The 16,208-nt window shown below is 35.6% G+C and overlaps 2 protein-coding genes and 1 long non-coding RNA gene across 4 annotated transcripts; 2 read left to right on the top strand and 1 right to left on the bottom strand.

Annotated features, from left to right (window-relative positions):
• The first annotated feature begins 28 nt into the window (after nucleotides 1–28).
• Nucleotides 29–4,445, top strand: LOC105181903 (uncharacterized). The gene is made up of 4 exons (XR_849664.3): nucleotides 29–1,190; nucleotides 2,434–3,748; nucleotides 3,882–3,989; nucleotides 4,115–4,445. It is a non-coding gene; the product is annotated as an uncharacterized LOC105181903 (long non-coding RNA).
• Nucleotides 4,446–4,666: 221 nt separating this feature from the next.
• On the bottom strand, nucleotides 4,667–7,201 carry LOC105181921 (uncharacterized; the record flags this gene model as incomplete). The annotated part of the gene is made up of 3 exons (XM_011139008.3): nucleotides 4,667–6,201; nucleotides 6,275–6,394; nucleotides 7,098–7,201. Coding segments are annotated over 3 exons (1,341 nt in total), but the record flags the coding sequence as incomplete, so codon positions are not given.
• A 1,254-nt stretch (nucleotides 7,202–8,455) lies between these two features.
• On the top strand, nucleotides 8,456–14,547 carry LOC105181904 (lysosomal alpha-glucosidase). Of its 2 annotated transcripts, XM_011138985.3 has the most exons (19): nucleotides 8,456–8,864; nucleotides 9,162–9,712; nucleotides 9,782–10,087; nucleotides 10,207–10,364; nucleotides 10,499–10,673; nucleotides 10,764–10,854; nucleotides 10,931–11,099; nucleotides 11,159–11,228; nucleotides 11,317–11,421; nucleotides 11,523–11,780; nucleotides 12,079–12,281; nucleotides 12,371–12,478; nucleotides 12,642–12,819; nucleotides 12,897–13,045; nucleotides 13,191–13,275; nucleotides 13,367–13,637; nucleotides 13,779–13,984; nucleotides 14,080–14,197; nucleotides 14,356–14,547. In XM_011138985.3, exons 2-18 carry the CDS (start codon nucleotides 9,314–9,316, stop codon nucleotides 14,155–14,157), a joined length of 3,009 nt encoding a protein of 1,002 aa, XP_011137287.1. In that variant the 5' UTR covers nucleotides 8,456–8,864; nucleotides 9,162–9,313; the 3' UTR covers nucleotides 14,158–14,197; nucleotides 14,356–14,547. The 2 variants fall into 2 exon arrangements, with proteins under 2 accessions (XP_011137287.1, XP_019696345.1); XM_019840786.2 differs by lacking the exon at nucleotides 14,356–14,547 and having other exon boundaries at nucleotides 8,456–8,783; nucleotides 14,080–14,305.
• The last annotated feature ends 1,661 nt before the right edge of the window (nucleotides 14,548–16,208 follow it).

The raw sequence follows: 16,208 nt of genomic DNA, 5'->3' as shown, positions 1-16,208 counted from the left end.
TTGATGCGCCGGAGACCTCCCGCTCCGCCCCGCCACCTGTCGGCTGCACACCTGCACCTGTGGCTGATTTGTACACTGGAAAGCAAAACGGTTTCGACAGTTTTTTTTTTTCTAGTGACATGAATAACCCATATAATTGTGAATTTGAGAATCACTTGCACAAGAGAGAGAGAGAGAGAGAGAGAGAGAGACCCGCGATCTTTTGTTTTGTGTAGTTTGCAGGTTAAGCAGTGATCCTCAAATTCACAACTATACGAATTACCCATTACAAAAAATTCTGTCATTAGAAGAAAAACTGCCGAAACCTTTTTGCTTTCCAGTGTATGTACAGCGGCTTTGGTCCGGTTTAGTGACAATTTAATTAGTGACAACTGTAGTTAGTGATTTCTTGCACGTGATTATACACTTTTGGCATTTTCTCTTAAATCTAAAATATATTCCAATCAAATGTGAGAGCGCGCTAACTTGTGGCGTATTTGAGTGAGTGGGTTTTAATTTACATCCTAGGTTTTTTAGGGTCGAAATGTAGCTTTGTGATTGGCTACTAGAATCTTGTAACGTCATTAGATTGTTGTAAAACCGGATTGACGTTGCCATGTGAACGTACCCTGCGACCGCCATCTTTGCTACTCGCAGTGCCGTCAATTCGTTCGTACGCCGCGTTTCAGCGGGCAGCACATAGAAAAATGTAAGAAGTAAAGCGTAGCTGGGTACCTATTATGGAACTCGTCGGAATCGATTCCGATCGGAATAATTCCGTTTCCCCTAGAAAAGACAATAGAAATCTAAGAAATAACGGAATAAATTCGATCGGAATCGATTCCGACAAGTTCCATAATAGGTACCCTGATCATAGATGAAATGTAAGTGGTGATTGCTTACATTCTCAACTATAATGGGTTGATTTGCTCATTGCTTACATTCTCCTGCGCGCCATCCGCTTTACCGACATTTTTCAGGTCGGGTCTGTTCTTTGCAATTAAACTAGCTCGCGATTTTGCCTTTACAGTGAAATGGTTGTATAACATAATCAGGTGTTGAACAGGAAATTAATGAGGTTCCAATGTAGCGAATTAGCTGAAGAGAACGGATTTATCGCCCCGTTCGATCTGTTAACCCTCAAGTTTTTCATTAGAGACGATTTTTGTCATTTATGACTCGGCTCTTCGGTAATTTCTGACTTAAAGAAGGTATTTATGTAAATGGTTAATGAGGAGAAACTAAAAGTCTACCGATAAGAAAGAGATACACGAACAGATGACAATTTTTCTCGAACATCCTATATACTGTTTTGAAAGATGGCGGCGAATTTAAGTGCCCGCCGCGGAAGTTTCAGAATATACAGATTCGATCCAAATGTAATCGCGATGGCAGGGAGCGCGGTCTTATTATTCCATTACAATCGATAACGAAAAGAATACACAATGTAACTGGCATATTGTATATTCCGTTCTCCATTGACACATGAGCGTGTATGTACAAAGTCCTTCAGGAGAGAATTTAGTTTCCTCATATAAAAAATGAATCCTGTCTACTTTAGCGTGTGTTTCACATCGATTGGATCGTTGATGTATATGAATCGTGGACATTTTTATTTATCTCGCACGTGTAAATCGCACGGCCACGTTTAAAGTAAAAGTAACAATGTTGGGACGCATAATTCTGGATAATTTTTAGTTCGGTTCTTAAATAAGAGTAGTTAAATTTTCAACATAGAATACACATACACGCACATAATTACACATGTTCGACGTTGAAAATTTAAATATCCATATTTGAAGATCAAAGCAAGAATATTTCTGTTCTGCACGAATGGAGACATATTCTATAATGAATGTTTAAATGTTCCAATTTAGCGGCCAAAATAATAAGAATGGAGTAACATATGTCTCTTGACATCGGTACTTTTATCTTTATGACAGCAGAAAAAACAATTCTACCCTGTGAGATTTTCTGCTGGGCATTGTCTAGCGCAGTTTATGCTTTTCCAACATACTTATACTAATCGTTTATCAACTTTCTCAGCGTACCAAAAATACGCCTGATAAAATGTATCGACCAAAAAAATCGTTCATAAGAATCTGTGGAATCGTTGGAAGTGTAGCACAAAACGCTGAAACGTAGCGTCGACTTTTGCTAAACGCAGCCAATATTTAGTGTCTAATTTTACCGGTGCGTGTCTACAAAGATGTGGTCCTGTTCGAAAAATTCATTACAATATCTGTATCTATAGCATGACATGACTTGGAACGTTACAGACGCAATTACAATTACAGATGTAACATTTAATAATTAACTCTCGATATACCGATTTTAGTTTCGCAATTTTCTGTCGTAGCGATTCTATTTGTAAAAGAGTATTTCATGTTTTATGGATTTTAGGAATCTCTTTTTTAGGAATCTACTGTAACAAAAAAATTTCTTTTTCAACAGGATAACCCAATCTTATAATTTAATCAATACTACGATAGTATATCGAGGGTTAAAGGACGTAACGCTTCGCAGGCACATCTTCTCTGTACTTAAGTAAAAAAAGAAAGAGAGCGAGAGAGCGAGCGAGAGAGAGAGAGAGAGAGGGGGGGGAGAGAGAGAGAGAGAGAGAGAGAGAGGGGGGAGGGAGGGAGAGTCTCTTTTGATGAAAAGGAAACGGAAAACCCAACTGACCAATAAAGTTCTATTCAAAATTACTAATCACTGTTTTTTCTTTTTTGTTTAAAATAAATGCGATCCCATTTCCTATACCAATGCCTTGTCTTTATTAAATATATTTAATTAATACCTCTTAATAAAGTCGACTAAATTTGGTGTATACGTTGTGTGCAATTCTTTTGTATCGATCTCTTAAGAAACTTAGATCCTTGGATTGACAAAATTATTTTCCAAACGGTTATCATTATCGATAACAGTTTAATATAATTTTCGTTTCAGTTGTACAAAAAGGATAAAAAGAAAAATTGTGATGTAGAAAACTGAATTACATGCCATGTCGTCAAAACATCAGATACGCCTTAGCGTTTCTTTTGAGATCTAAACTTTTGTAGAGATAAAAATGCAAGAATAAAAAATAGGAATTTGAATAATTTCTAAGGTGAATTTGGAAATGTACAAATTTGAAGTCTTGATAATTCGAAGATCTAAATGAGTTACAATTCAAGGATTCGAGAATTTAAGTATTTATCTGTGAGAAGTAAACACGCTGTGAATACAATATTGACTATAAACAACATTCTCTGTTAAAAGGTCGCAAGCAAAGCTGCAAAAAGGAAAATATAAATATAATATATATAAAGGAAATAGAGATTTAGAGATTATTTACTTCTTGGGCTTTTGTATTTTGAAATTGGACGGTTATATGCTTTTCAGAGTCTCTTATTTCTTGATAAGATACTCGTCAAACGTTGCAGGGTCAAATATTTATAATATATTATAGAATATATTATAAAATAGATACTTATCATACATACGGGATACAAGATATGTGTAAATTTATAGATATAATTCTATATACACATATTGATTTCTTTGATTTTATCTGCGGATATTCAAATGTCTATTGAAATCCTTGAATGTTTGCAAAAGATAGATATTTGGAATGTATAAAGTGACAAGGATAAAAAGGAAAACCACAAGTCCGAAAAGAGTTGTTAAGTCTATGAACTTGAGAGTACAAGGATCTAAGAACACAGGAACGCGTAGGCATTTGTATATTTAAGAACAAAGGAGATCTAACAATCATGGATCAAAATGTGTAAGTATATTGTACATAATATAAAAATGTAACTCTATATATAAAAGATACAAATTTACAAAGAAAAGAAATCAATATCTTGAATACAGGTCCTTAGATTGTCGAAATTTTCTGAGATTCTTTTTGGTTTTAGATATATGCAGAATAATAGATGTAATTACCAAAACCAAGATCATAAAACTCCCAGCCACATTTTCTGAAGAATCTAAATATCTGAAAAGATCTAGAAGTGAATTGATCTGTGAGTGATAAATGTAACTTATGTGTGATATATGAAATTCTAGATAATTTCATAGAGTTACAAATCCAATGATTACGAATTGAGAAATATAATAAATAGAATTGACTAGACTTTGATAATTTTAGAACTTTAGGATTTTAGGAACTTTAGGATAGAACTGACAAAAGCACTGATTTTTTCAACCCATGATGGATAGATAAGATGATCCAATGAATTTTGATATTAATGAATTTAAATAGTCACTTTTAATGCTCCAAAAACTTCAAAGATTTGGAAACTTGTGTAAATTCAAGAAGTTAAAAATTCGTTGAGATGCATATTCAAATAGGTATATATGTACATATGGAGAGACTTGAAACGTTCTTAATAATTGAATGATAAATATAAGAATCCATACACAAAAGTACGGAAATTCATAAATTTAAATTTTATAAACTGCAGAGAGTAATGTTTCTATAAAACAAATAATCATAACGTTATCATTGAATAATATAAAAAGATTATTGTATCAAAATTCAAAAGGAAAAATTAGCTATTTTCTAAGAAGAATATTGTTTACCTAGATAGAAATTAATACGTTCCAATAATGTAATTTTCTAATTTTTATGGTTCTAATGCAGTTTGTCATACGTTTTATCAGATTAACATTGAACAATTATAATATAAAGAAATTACGAAAATATAATAGAAAGCATAAAGATTTATTCTGTTGATTTGTTGGTCCGTAAATTATGTTCAAGATTCGTGCTTCAAGGAATTTTTAACTTCTTGACTTTACATTTATATGACAATATAGTTATTTTTATCTATTTTTATCGTGTATATGTGTGATGACATACAACGTATATACATAAAATTTAATCGACCTCTTTATGAAATATCAAATATATTGATTGTAAAGGCAAGGCACTGGTATAGAAAACGAGATCGTATTTATTTTTGTACGTAATCTAAATTGATAATAGCTTAAATATAAAAATAAACGAAACCTATAAGACATCGGTGAACTTCGTTTCTTTATCCGCAGTCTCGTAATTCTCTAAGAAACGATGCACCTAATCGACATTATTATTTACAGGACATTTACACGATATGTTACAATCTTTTCTTCGGCAACGAGCCAAAGGCCGATATAACGGTGGGTTTGGTACCGGTGGCGGACGACGTGAGTGTCGTCAAGGTGGGTTGAGTGAGAAGGACCGTGGGCTTACCCGTTGCGGCAGCAGCAGCTGCGGCTGCAACGGCGGCGGCGGCGGCGGTGCCGCCGGTTGCCACCTGGTCCCATTTACTTTTCCGTTTCTTGGCATCATCCTCGGGACCACTGGTAGAGCTGTTTGGCCGTTTTGCAGTCCCAGATACGATCTCGATCTTCGTCTTCTCCTTACGCGCCTTCTCGAGCTTGTCCATCTCCGCCTTTTGCACCTTGGCAAGCTCCTCGTAATAAGAATCCTTGCTCCATTTGAACGGGTCGAATCTGTCCGGTGGATAGTTGGTGCCCAGCTCGTTAATGCTACAAAACTGAATGAGTTTTTCGTAAATTGAGGGATTCCGAAAATCCTTGCGCTGCTGGATCAGCAAATTCATGTCCAGCCCGCCGCTCTCCATCTTCCGACAGAGCTTCGTGATCTTGTCCTGCAGCTCGGGGGGACATTGAGTCGCCGGCTCCGGCGGGATTATTACCCCATAAGGATCCGTCTCGACACCATCTGAAAGCAATTCTCCGGGACGCAAGGAGGGCGACCGGCGTTCAGCACCGGCGGCGACGGTGGCAGTGGCAGCGACGACGGCAGCGGTAGCAGTGACGGCAACGGCGGCAGCAGCATTAAGAGCAGCAGCGCCGGCCGGGAGACCATTCTCCTCGGTGCGTTCCGCCACCGTCGCGCTCGCCGTCGTCAACAACGGCACCGGCAGTGCAACGGCCGCCCCCTCGTCGTCGGAGACTGTCGTGTCAAAATAAGAGACCAATCGCTGCACCTTCGTGGTCGCGTCCGGCAAGTCGCTACTACCGAACTTGCCGACGACGGGACTGTGCGAGGCTGAACGGCCAGATATGGGACTGATGGATCGGGCCTGGGGCTGACGACCGACTTGGGCATTATGCGGGGCGGCCCCCTGGGGAGTGTTCGAATTCTCCTCCTGCAGGCGCTCGTCTTCCACCCCGTCCTCGCCCTCCGAGTCGGTATAGGTGGCCGTGAGAGATGCCAGAGCAACACTTTGTACAGACATGGTTAGTTGGCTTTGAGTGCCCACTGTGCTACCAAGCGATATTTTGTGTGGGAACTCACCGGTCTGGCGTAGTAGCCTGACCCAGCGCACGTGAGCCACGTAAGGCTTTAGGCACAGGGACAAGGAGGCTTTTATGGGCCTGGTGGGTGCGTTGAGATTTGGTCGCTTTTAGTACGAACCTAGAAGTAAACCATATAGATTTTCATCCGAATGTCATATAAGATTTTTTAGAATTATTGTACTATGTAACAACATTATATTTTTATGCATACCTTGTGTTATTCTATTTACACAATCTATATAATAATATTGATCTACCAGTGTATTATGTAAGAGATTTATAGGAGATGTATAGGATTGTTATATTAAATATATAACAGCATTAATCAATATATTTATGTATCTTGTGACATTATTCCACTTATATCTTTATAACTGAAGACTATATAACAATTTGCTTCTTTATACCATATATTAGATTTTATATATTTAAATAAAGATTGTTAGAATAAGTATTTTACAGATAATACTGATTTGTTTGCAAAAAATCTATGTTTAAGTTTAAGTTATTATCATATGTCTTCAGTGGACAAGCTTATGTGCATTATATCTATTGTCTTTAAATTTTCCACAGACCCTTGAATTGATTTGAGGAGAAAATCATATGACCGATAAGATTTCTGTGACGTGCAATCGTAAATCGGTTAACTTTGCAATCAATAGATAAGTAGCAATAGCAAACAAACATGTAGTATTAGCGTCTAAAACATAGATTTGTCAAAAACATCTAATTTGTACGTTTGAGGTCAAGCTAACAAACGAAATGTAGGTTAGAGTGAAACGATACAACTTGATCCTTAGCATGCGAAAATCCTCACTCACCTCAAACTTTCAACGTCCACGATCAATTGGAACTCAATCGTTTGTACATCATTAATCTTCAGCAAAATCGCCAAGCGATTCCAATAAACTTGGACAAAGCGAAATTACTTCACTATCAACGCGTTCCTTCCCGAGATACTTTGCGTCTACGATTTTCGCTATTAGTATTGAATATCCATAATATACGTGACATAAACTATAGAGTTTTAGTCGACAGTGAATTTTGGAACGCGGATCTATTCTGTAGTTTCTTGATGACAATTGGTCTGTTCTTTGTAGCTGCACTGCTGAACTGGTGCAATAAGCTAGAGTGAGAAAACCTATATTTGTCTCACTTTAACTTATTCTACCAGTTCAACAGTGCAGCTACAAAGAACAGATCAAATATCACTAGTATGATATGTCGTTGCGCATCTTTTTTGCTATATATTAAAGCCAGCGTCACACGGTGCTTGTTTTCGTGCTGGATTGCTTGCTGGATGAAAATACTGCGTTCTGATTGGTGCATTTCTATTCATCTTCGGAAATGTACCAATCAGGACGCAATATTTTCATCCAGCAAGCAATCCAGCACGAAAACAAGCACCGTGTGCCGCTGGCTTTACAGTATTATCAGGTAGTTTTGAAATTTTCTTTTAAAATGTGAGTTTCAAGATTCCTTGAAAACCTCCTAAAAGATTCGCTAATTTGTCGTGAAAGCGAATATTTCTAAATACTTTTAAATTCGAAAATTTTCGTTTTTCACGAGTTCACCCTAGAGAGAAAAAATTCATGATCGAGGCTGCGTTCCAAAATTCACTGCCAATACTGAAAATCTATAGTTCACGTTATGTATACTATAAAATTTCAGTACCGACAGTGAATTTTGGAACGCAGTCTGACTTTCAAGAATCATAACGTATACGATTTTTATTTTAATTTCTCTCTGATTTTAATCGTGGTTAGAAAGTCGGTTATTATATTCCAATATGTAGTACCAATATCTTCGCTACGAGTCGCCACTATTTCTCATGAAAATAACCTATGTCTATGGTAAAACTAATGACAAATCTGAGCATGTAGTATACTCTACAACGAGTCAGACGCTATTTTTATCTTTATTTCTTTTCTGATCACAGCAAGTCTAAAGACTTTTTTTTATTTTTACATAATAAATACAACTCAACAACTGGTCAGATGTATTTTTATATCATCTAAAGAAATTTAAAATATTACTTCATTACTCGCTATTCATTATAAAATAAGTAATATACATTTAACCGGTTGTTGCTGCGCCGGAAATAATTGGTCTGTTCTTTGTAGCTGCATTGAACTGGTGTAATAAGTTAAAGTGAGATAAATATAGGTTTTCTCACTCTAGCTTATTGCACCAATTCAACGGTGCAGCTACAAAGAACAGGCCAAATGATAGCGTTATCGTGATAATGAAAATGAGTCTTTTGTTCGCCTCTGCCAGCTTTCGTGGCGATTGGATGTAGTTCCTGTAATTACGTATATTTTTGATCTTGGGGACTTGGGTACGCGTTGTCTCTGTTTCTCTTTTATTTCCTAAATCGTTGTGATTGGCGTAGGAGGGGTGTAATAACTCTGCTCAGAGTCATATATTGAATGAATGAATAAATGAATAATGAGAATGAGTGCGAATGATGATTCAAGTGAATATTTGTCTGAAGATAATTCGTTAACGTAAGTATCGAAATTGAGAGACCGTGTTGTAAACAGAAGAATTTTGTGTCGACTTTTGCAGAGGTATCGTTGAACATAGAGGTGACTGATAGCTTATATTGGATTTAACGTTGATTTTATAAGATAATTATAAAAAATGTGAATCTCTTTTTTTTATTTAAAATAAGGTATATTTATTGTGAATGTGATAATGTTATAATTAGTGAGATATGTAAAGTCGTAAAAAAAGGATAATTTTATACAAGATTTAAATAATATTTACTACTGTATTATTCTCTATTATTATCTTTATATCAATAGTTTATACATAATTATGTTAATTATATGATTCTATTATATATTGTATAAAAAATATTTTTTTATATAATATTATTCCAGATATAGTCAGTTGAGGATTATTTGCAACAGTATATTAATACACTTTAATCTATAATTGAAAAAAATAATATAAGTAATAGCAAGCAGATATAGTATTTATGGAAAATCAATATATCTTAATAAAACAGTATTGAAACAGTCTTAAAAAAAATATGACAAAAATTGATAATAGCTTAAATATGGAAATAAGTGAAACTTACAAGTCATTGGCGAACCAAAATCATATTCAAGAAAGATTGAATAGCTTCAATAAACGTACTTATATGAAATGCAGAATAGTATGGTTCAGCCTTGGTTGTTCCATTATGGTTGTTTCCTTATTGATGCTCTTAAATACATTGATAGTCACTACTCAGAATTATGAAAGCATAGAAATGCAGCTAATGATTGATGTGAATAATGATACTATTGAAGAAACAAAATATCAGCATATATCTGTGGATACTTCAGATACATATATTGATCAGCAAGATTATAATTATATAATGTATAAAAAGATAAGCCTAAAAGAAATAAACAACTTATATGAGAAAAATACAGCCCCTGATCAGGTATAAAATATAGTTTCTTATATAAAAAATATATTATTAGTGCCTTATTACTTGTATGTGTTTAAATAGTGCAGCAATATTCCTGAAGTACTACGTTTTGATTGCTATCCAGAGGATGGAGCATCGCAACTTTCTTGCACAAATAGAGGATGTTGTTGGAAACCTCTTGAAAAAGGGACAGTATCACGTATATTGAATGTCCCATATTGTTACTATCCACAAAATTGGGACTTGTATAAATATATTAATTATAGTCGAGATGATAGTGATTTTTCAGGCTTTCTTAAACAAGAAAGAAAATCTGCATATAAGAATGATGTACCTCTTGCGAAAATAGAAGCTATAAATATAGATAGTTCAACTTTACGTGTGAAGGTGCAATATATATTAATTTATATATTCTTTAATTATATAAATATATAAAATATTATAGTTCCTATTACTATGTAATATACTAGGGAAATAATGCAATGTGTACACAATATAATTTTCAGATATATGATCCTTTAAACGCGCGATATGAACCACCATGGCCAGTTAAGTTAGATACAAAATCTGTCTTATCTGAGATTGCCAACAAAATGTATCATTTTAAAAATGATGAAGTGAGACCTGGTTTTAAAATTGATAGAATTAGTGATGGTACAACATTGTAAGTATATTATTGTACTCAAATTGTGATAAAAGCTGTCTTTTAAGCTTCAAGCTTGAGGATATAAATAACTTCAGCATTCTACTCCAATTGAAGCCATAAGCTTACTTGTATTATTTACATCCTGTGTGTAGATTCAATTCTATTGGCATCGGAGGTTTCATCTTTGCCGATCAGTTTTTACAAATAAGTTCGTTACTTCCTACAAGCAACATCTATGGCATTGGTGATCATAGGTCAAGCTTAAAGTTAGATACGAAATGGCAATCGTTTACTTTATTCAATAAAGATCAACCACCAGCAGAAAATGTAAGTTGTTTTTTATTATTATCAATTGTATATAAATACTATATTATTGTTCATGTAATAAATGGTATTTTTTCTATTTTTTTTGGTTAGGCAAATTTGTACGGATCTCATCCGTTTTATATTGTTATTGAGGATTCTGGTATGGCTCATGGAGTTTTATTTTTAAATAGTAATGCCATGGGTATGTTGTTTTGGCTTGGTACATATGACATTACATTATTATGCTCAAAGTAAATCGATTATCTTGTATCTTCTAGATGTAATATTGCAGCCAACACCAGCTATAACGTTTAGAACAATCGGTGGTATTTTTGATATTTATTTCTTTTTGGGGCCTACCGCAGCAGACGTTGTGAGACAATATTCTGAAATCGTAGGCAAACCGTTTATGCCACCTTATTGGTCGCTTGGTTTTCATTTATGCAGGTGAAATATTATAAAGTTTAATGTAAGCACACAGAATAATACTGTTTATGCGTTGCCAGATATGGATATGGAAACTTAGAGAAAACCAAAACAGTATGGAACAGAACGAGAGCTGCTGGAATTCCATTTGTAACGTTTTTCTCTTATTATTTGTAAAATATTTGAATATTCATAAGCAACTGTAAACTGTTGTACAAGCCATGTGCTATATTGACAGGACACTCAGTGGAACGATTTGGATTATATGGATAAAAACAACGATTTCACATATGACAAGAATACGTTCAAGGACTTGCCAAAATTCGTAGAAGAGCTTCATTCGGTAAAGTATACCAAAGGCAAAGAGATATGCATAAAAATGTTACCATGCGCAAATATTGCCATTTGCAAATAGCAGAAGTATATCAATCTTTTCACTCACAGATTGGAATGCATTATATCCCTTTAATCGATGCCGGTATATCCGCTTTCGATAATAACGGTTCTTATCTTCCATATGTCGAGGGAATAAAACAGGATATATTCGTAAAAGATGGTGTTTCGAACGAGCCTTTCGTCGGCAAAGTCTGGAATCTTGTTTCTACGGTGTGGCCCGACTTCACAAACCCGAAAACAACTAACTACTATGCAAAAATGATGAGCAATATGCACAATAGTTTTGCGTATGATGGCGCATGGATTGTAAGTCTCAATTCATTCAAACAATCTCACACATATACAGCTATGTGTATTTATTATTATTATTATTATTATTATTATAGGGCAAAACGTCCAATAGCCGACACTTTTATATGAATTTTATCAAATGTTAAGGTATATGAGAGTTAAACATAAACAATAATAATTGACAAATTCCCACATATTTTAATATTTGATCAAATCCGCGCAAGAGTGCCAGTTACTGCACGTTTTATCCTATATGTTTTAATCGGCTTCTTTCTTTTTATCTCTTCTACTTAAATATTCCGATTGCATTAAGGATATGAACGAACCATCTAACTTCTACAACGGTCACAAAAATGGCTGTTTACACACTAATCTGGATTATCCTGAATACGTACCCAACGTCGTCGGTGGTTTGCTCGCTACGAAGACTCTGTGTATGAATGCAAAACATCACTTAGGCTCTCATTACAATCTTCATAATACTTACGGGATAAGTCACGCAATTGCTACGAATTAGTGAGTAGATGTACAAGTCGATGTCTGTTATAAAGTATTCGACCGTTGTAAAGAGCTTATGAAATTATTCTTTAAAACCAAACGCGCAGCGCTCTCAAAGAAATCAGGAAGAAAAGACCATTTGTAATATCGCGCTCGTCATGGGTAGGACACGGTTATTACGCCGGCCAATGGACGGGCGACATTTATTCCTCATGGTGAATATGAATTATAATTTTATGATATTACTGAATTAAATTTTAAATTTGTGATATAACTGTATTCCAATCTAGACAGTTAAGATTTCATAAATCTAAATTATAATTTTATGATACATCGTTATAATTTTCATCTACTAATTTTGGGAAATTATTTTATCAGGCACGATATGAAGATGAGCATTCCAGCAATCTTGTCGCAAAATTTCTATCAAATCCCCATGGTAGGCGCAGATATTTGTGGATTCGACGGCAACACGACCGTTGCGTTATGCAACCGCTGGGTGCAACTTGGCGCCTTCTATCCGTTCTCTCGAAATCACAATTCCGATAATACGATCGTGAGTGCCGATACATAATGCAATATTGTGCATGGTCTCTGAAATGCAACATATAAATAAAAATGCATATTGCACAGGAACAGGATCCGGTCGCCATGGGCGACTTGGTTGTACAATCCTCGAGGAATGCTCTCAGGATACGTTACCGGCTTTTACCGTATTTGTACACGTTATTCTTCAGAGCGCACAAGTTCGGCGACACGGTGGTGCGTCCGCTCTTCTTTGAGTATGTATCTGTTTGAGTATATATGTGTTGAGTATGTATGTATTACTCGACAAAATTAGATTTCACTATGAATTTGGTTATCGAAACCATTTCATTTAATTATAATGTAAATTTAATTATGATATATGCATTGAATGTCGCATAGGTTTACCTACGATACGCAAACTTACGATATTGACACACAGTTCCTCTGGGGAAGGTCACTTATGATCAATCCCGTCCTCGAAGAGGTGCGCGCTTCGTTATTCGATTATTTTATTCTTTTCGAAATAAGAAATGTTACGACAGTTTTTAAATCATTCTTGTTTACATCCTCTACAGAACCAAAGTAACTTGACTGTTTACGTACCACGCGGACTGTGGTACGATTATCACACTCTTGTATCTTTCTTCTCCATTGGGAAGCATTTCACGTTGCCTGTGCTGCTTACTGAAATACCATTATTGATTCGCGGTGGTTCGATACTTCCAGCGCAGAAACCAGGCGCGACGACGACCGAGAGCAGGAAGAATAATTTTGAATTATTAGTGGCTTTGAATGAAGTCGGTTATGCCGAAGGAGAACTCTACTGGGACGACGGTGATAGCATAGGTATGCAATAGACGTAATACCGAAATATATTCGAAGCTTCAAATACAATTTATAGCCTCAGTGTGTAACGTATTGACAACGATGTGCATTTTGCGATTCGTCTCGACTATTACATTCTTTTTTTTTTTTCAAAATCCACAGATTCTGTAGAAAAGAACGAATATCTGTGGTTGATGTTCAATGCATTCTCGAACATGACGAAATTAGTGAGCACGAGAATGGATATCGGCACTTTTAACGACGAAGTAATACTTGGCAGAGTTGATATTTTGGGCATACATTATTCAGTCAGCGAGGTTTACCTAAACGACAGTCCTGTCAAATTCGCATACAATATCAACACGAAGGTAAGTTCTCTAAGTCGAATATCGATTTATTACTTAAGATAGAACAAAAATTCACACGTACAAGCGCACGCTAGAACATGTGATGATTATTTTAGAACTTGAGTATCTTTGGTATCCAAGTGGACATGAAGCGACCATTCGTATTTACTTGGACCTACATGCCGTTTTTTTAAATGTCTCTTTGAGTCACGCCGCTTCAAGTTTTCAGTCGCGGTATGTAAATCATATTACTTAATAGTCATTAATGTGATGATACAAAAATCTGTTTGTTATAATATGCATCGATGCGCTATGACTTATATAATATTAAACATATATTTTATAAGCTATTTTCTTTTTTTTTAAGTAAAAATATGTATATTTTCGTATAGATATATTCGTAAAATAAAAACAAGAACATTGCAAAAATGAAACAACTGTGTGCTGTTTCAATAAATAGAACTACCGAACAATGCATATACAAAATGCGTATACAAAACCAACATCGACATTTGTAGAATTTTACGTGTGGGATTAAATGAGAGGGAAATTTGATATTTCATAAATGCAAGGGAGCGAATAAAGAAACGTGTGTTTATTCAAATCTTCTTGCTCTTACAATATATTAATGTACAAATATATGCCTGAGTTTATGGCACTAAAGAGAAAATAATAAATAATACTACGATCGCTGTTGTACAGGCACGAGAAAACACACGATCGTAATATCGTCCGTGATCGAGCGAGAGAAAAAAAAAAGAGAGAGAGATAGGAAAGAGATTAGGACTCACGAAGACGCAGTCGTTAACGCGGACGTAGTCGCTCTAGCGTCGCTTTGGTACTGTAACTGAAAAAAAAAAGATACCGCTGAAACATGCCAAGTCGACGTGGTCGAGGTAACATAGGAAGCCGCGTTTCCCAATGGCGGTGCGAGGCGGTTCACCTTTTCGACCTCGATCTATATTCAAAATGCACTCCGACCCTCATTTGCAAACGTCGGCTCGAAGCGTATAGATTCCGATCTTCGGAATAAATTTGAAAACGATAAGTCACCGTGCGCGTCGTGCGCTCGCTCATGTTAACACATAAGATAGCGTCACGCGCATGAAAACGCACGGCGGCTCGTCTTCCTTTTGTTCTCCCTCGTGTATAAACAACGTACGGGTGTAATGTACATTTCAATGCCTACTAATAATAACAAAATTCAAATTACACATATATATAAACAAACGTAAAGGTACACGATACATTTGGCAACGAAAATAATAAAGTCTTTGGGTCCGACAGCACATCTCGATCGTACTCTGCGCAAATTATTGCAAAAGGAAAAAAGAAAAAGAAGGAACTCGAGACGAATCGTTCTTCCTAGCGATACTTTTGTCTCGCCTAGTCTCGCGAACGAAAGAAAGATAAGTCAGCATCTCTGACAGCGATGCTTTTGGTATTTTTATCCATCCGCACGCACGATCGAGAAACATCCCAATGGTAGGTCGAGGAAAGGAACTTTGCGACACGAGAGGTGATGTCGCTCGATCACCCGGTTGATTTTGATTTTACGCGCGAGCGAAAACTCTTTTTTCAAGAGGAAAAGGGAAAAAGAGAAACTTACTCAAAGCACATTGTGGATTCTAGCACAAGTTTGGTTGGTTCATATGGAGAATACAAGTTTTATAATATTCTTCAAAAGAGAATAAATTTTTCTTTTGAGCACATAACAATGAGCATTTTTTATCGAGAGAACATTCTTTGTTGAAAATAACCGTTGCTTAGGTAGAAACAAAGTAACTTGATTAATTGCTTTTTTCTTAGCAGTAGAATGATATTTTTCTCTATGTGCCTGCGTGATAAAGTTATTTGTATTAAAAGTGAAAAGAGTTATTCGCATATATTAAAAATGTAAACTACCATATTTTTATATATCATCAGCGATATATCACCGCGGTAAGACATTTTTACGACCGTTTCTCCGGGATTTTCTTTATATAGAATCAAGACGAGATCCACGTTCCTTTTCTCTCGCGTTACCATCGGTAACATCGTTCGCGTAATATCAATACATACATAATAATATATGTATATACGTGTGTGTGTATATGGATATAATATGTATATATATATATATATATCTTTTTTCTCAATGATTAATATATACTAATCTTGCAACCTTCGTTCTCATTATTGTCTGCTCACATTTACTTACGACTATTTAAAAATTACGCAATCGCTCTCCACCGACAATTTATCC

This window comes from Harpegnathos saltator, unplaced genomic scaffold (assembly GCF_003227715.2).
Source record: "Harpegnathos saltator strain DR-91 unplaced genomic scaffold, Hsal_v8.6 scaffold89, whole genome shotgun sequence".
Lineage (NCBI taxonomy): Eukaryota > Metazoa > Arthropoda > Insecta > Hymenoptera > Formicidae > Harpegnathos > Harpegnathos saltator.
Note: the sequence above shows the minus strand (reverse complement) of the source record. Positions and strands in the feature narration are given on the sequence as shown.

What these genes read in the sequence shown, in the direction of transcription:
- LOC105181904 (XM_011138985.3), top strand. Translation starts at nt 9,314, where the DNA reads ATGACAAAAATTGATAATAGCTTAAATATGGAAATAAGTGAAACTTAC. An exon ending in CGTATGATGGCGCATGGATT is followed by an intron (nt 11,781 to 12,078) that starts GTAAGTCTCAAT and finishes GATTGCATTAAG; the next exon opens with GATATGAACGAACCATCTAA. An exon ending in GGCGACATTTATTCCTCATG is followed by an intron (nt 12,479 to 12,641) that starts GTGAATATGAAT and finishes TTATTTTATCAG; the next exon opens with GCACGATATGAAGATGAGCA.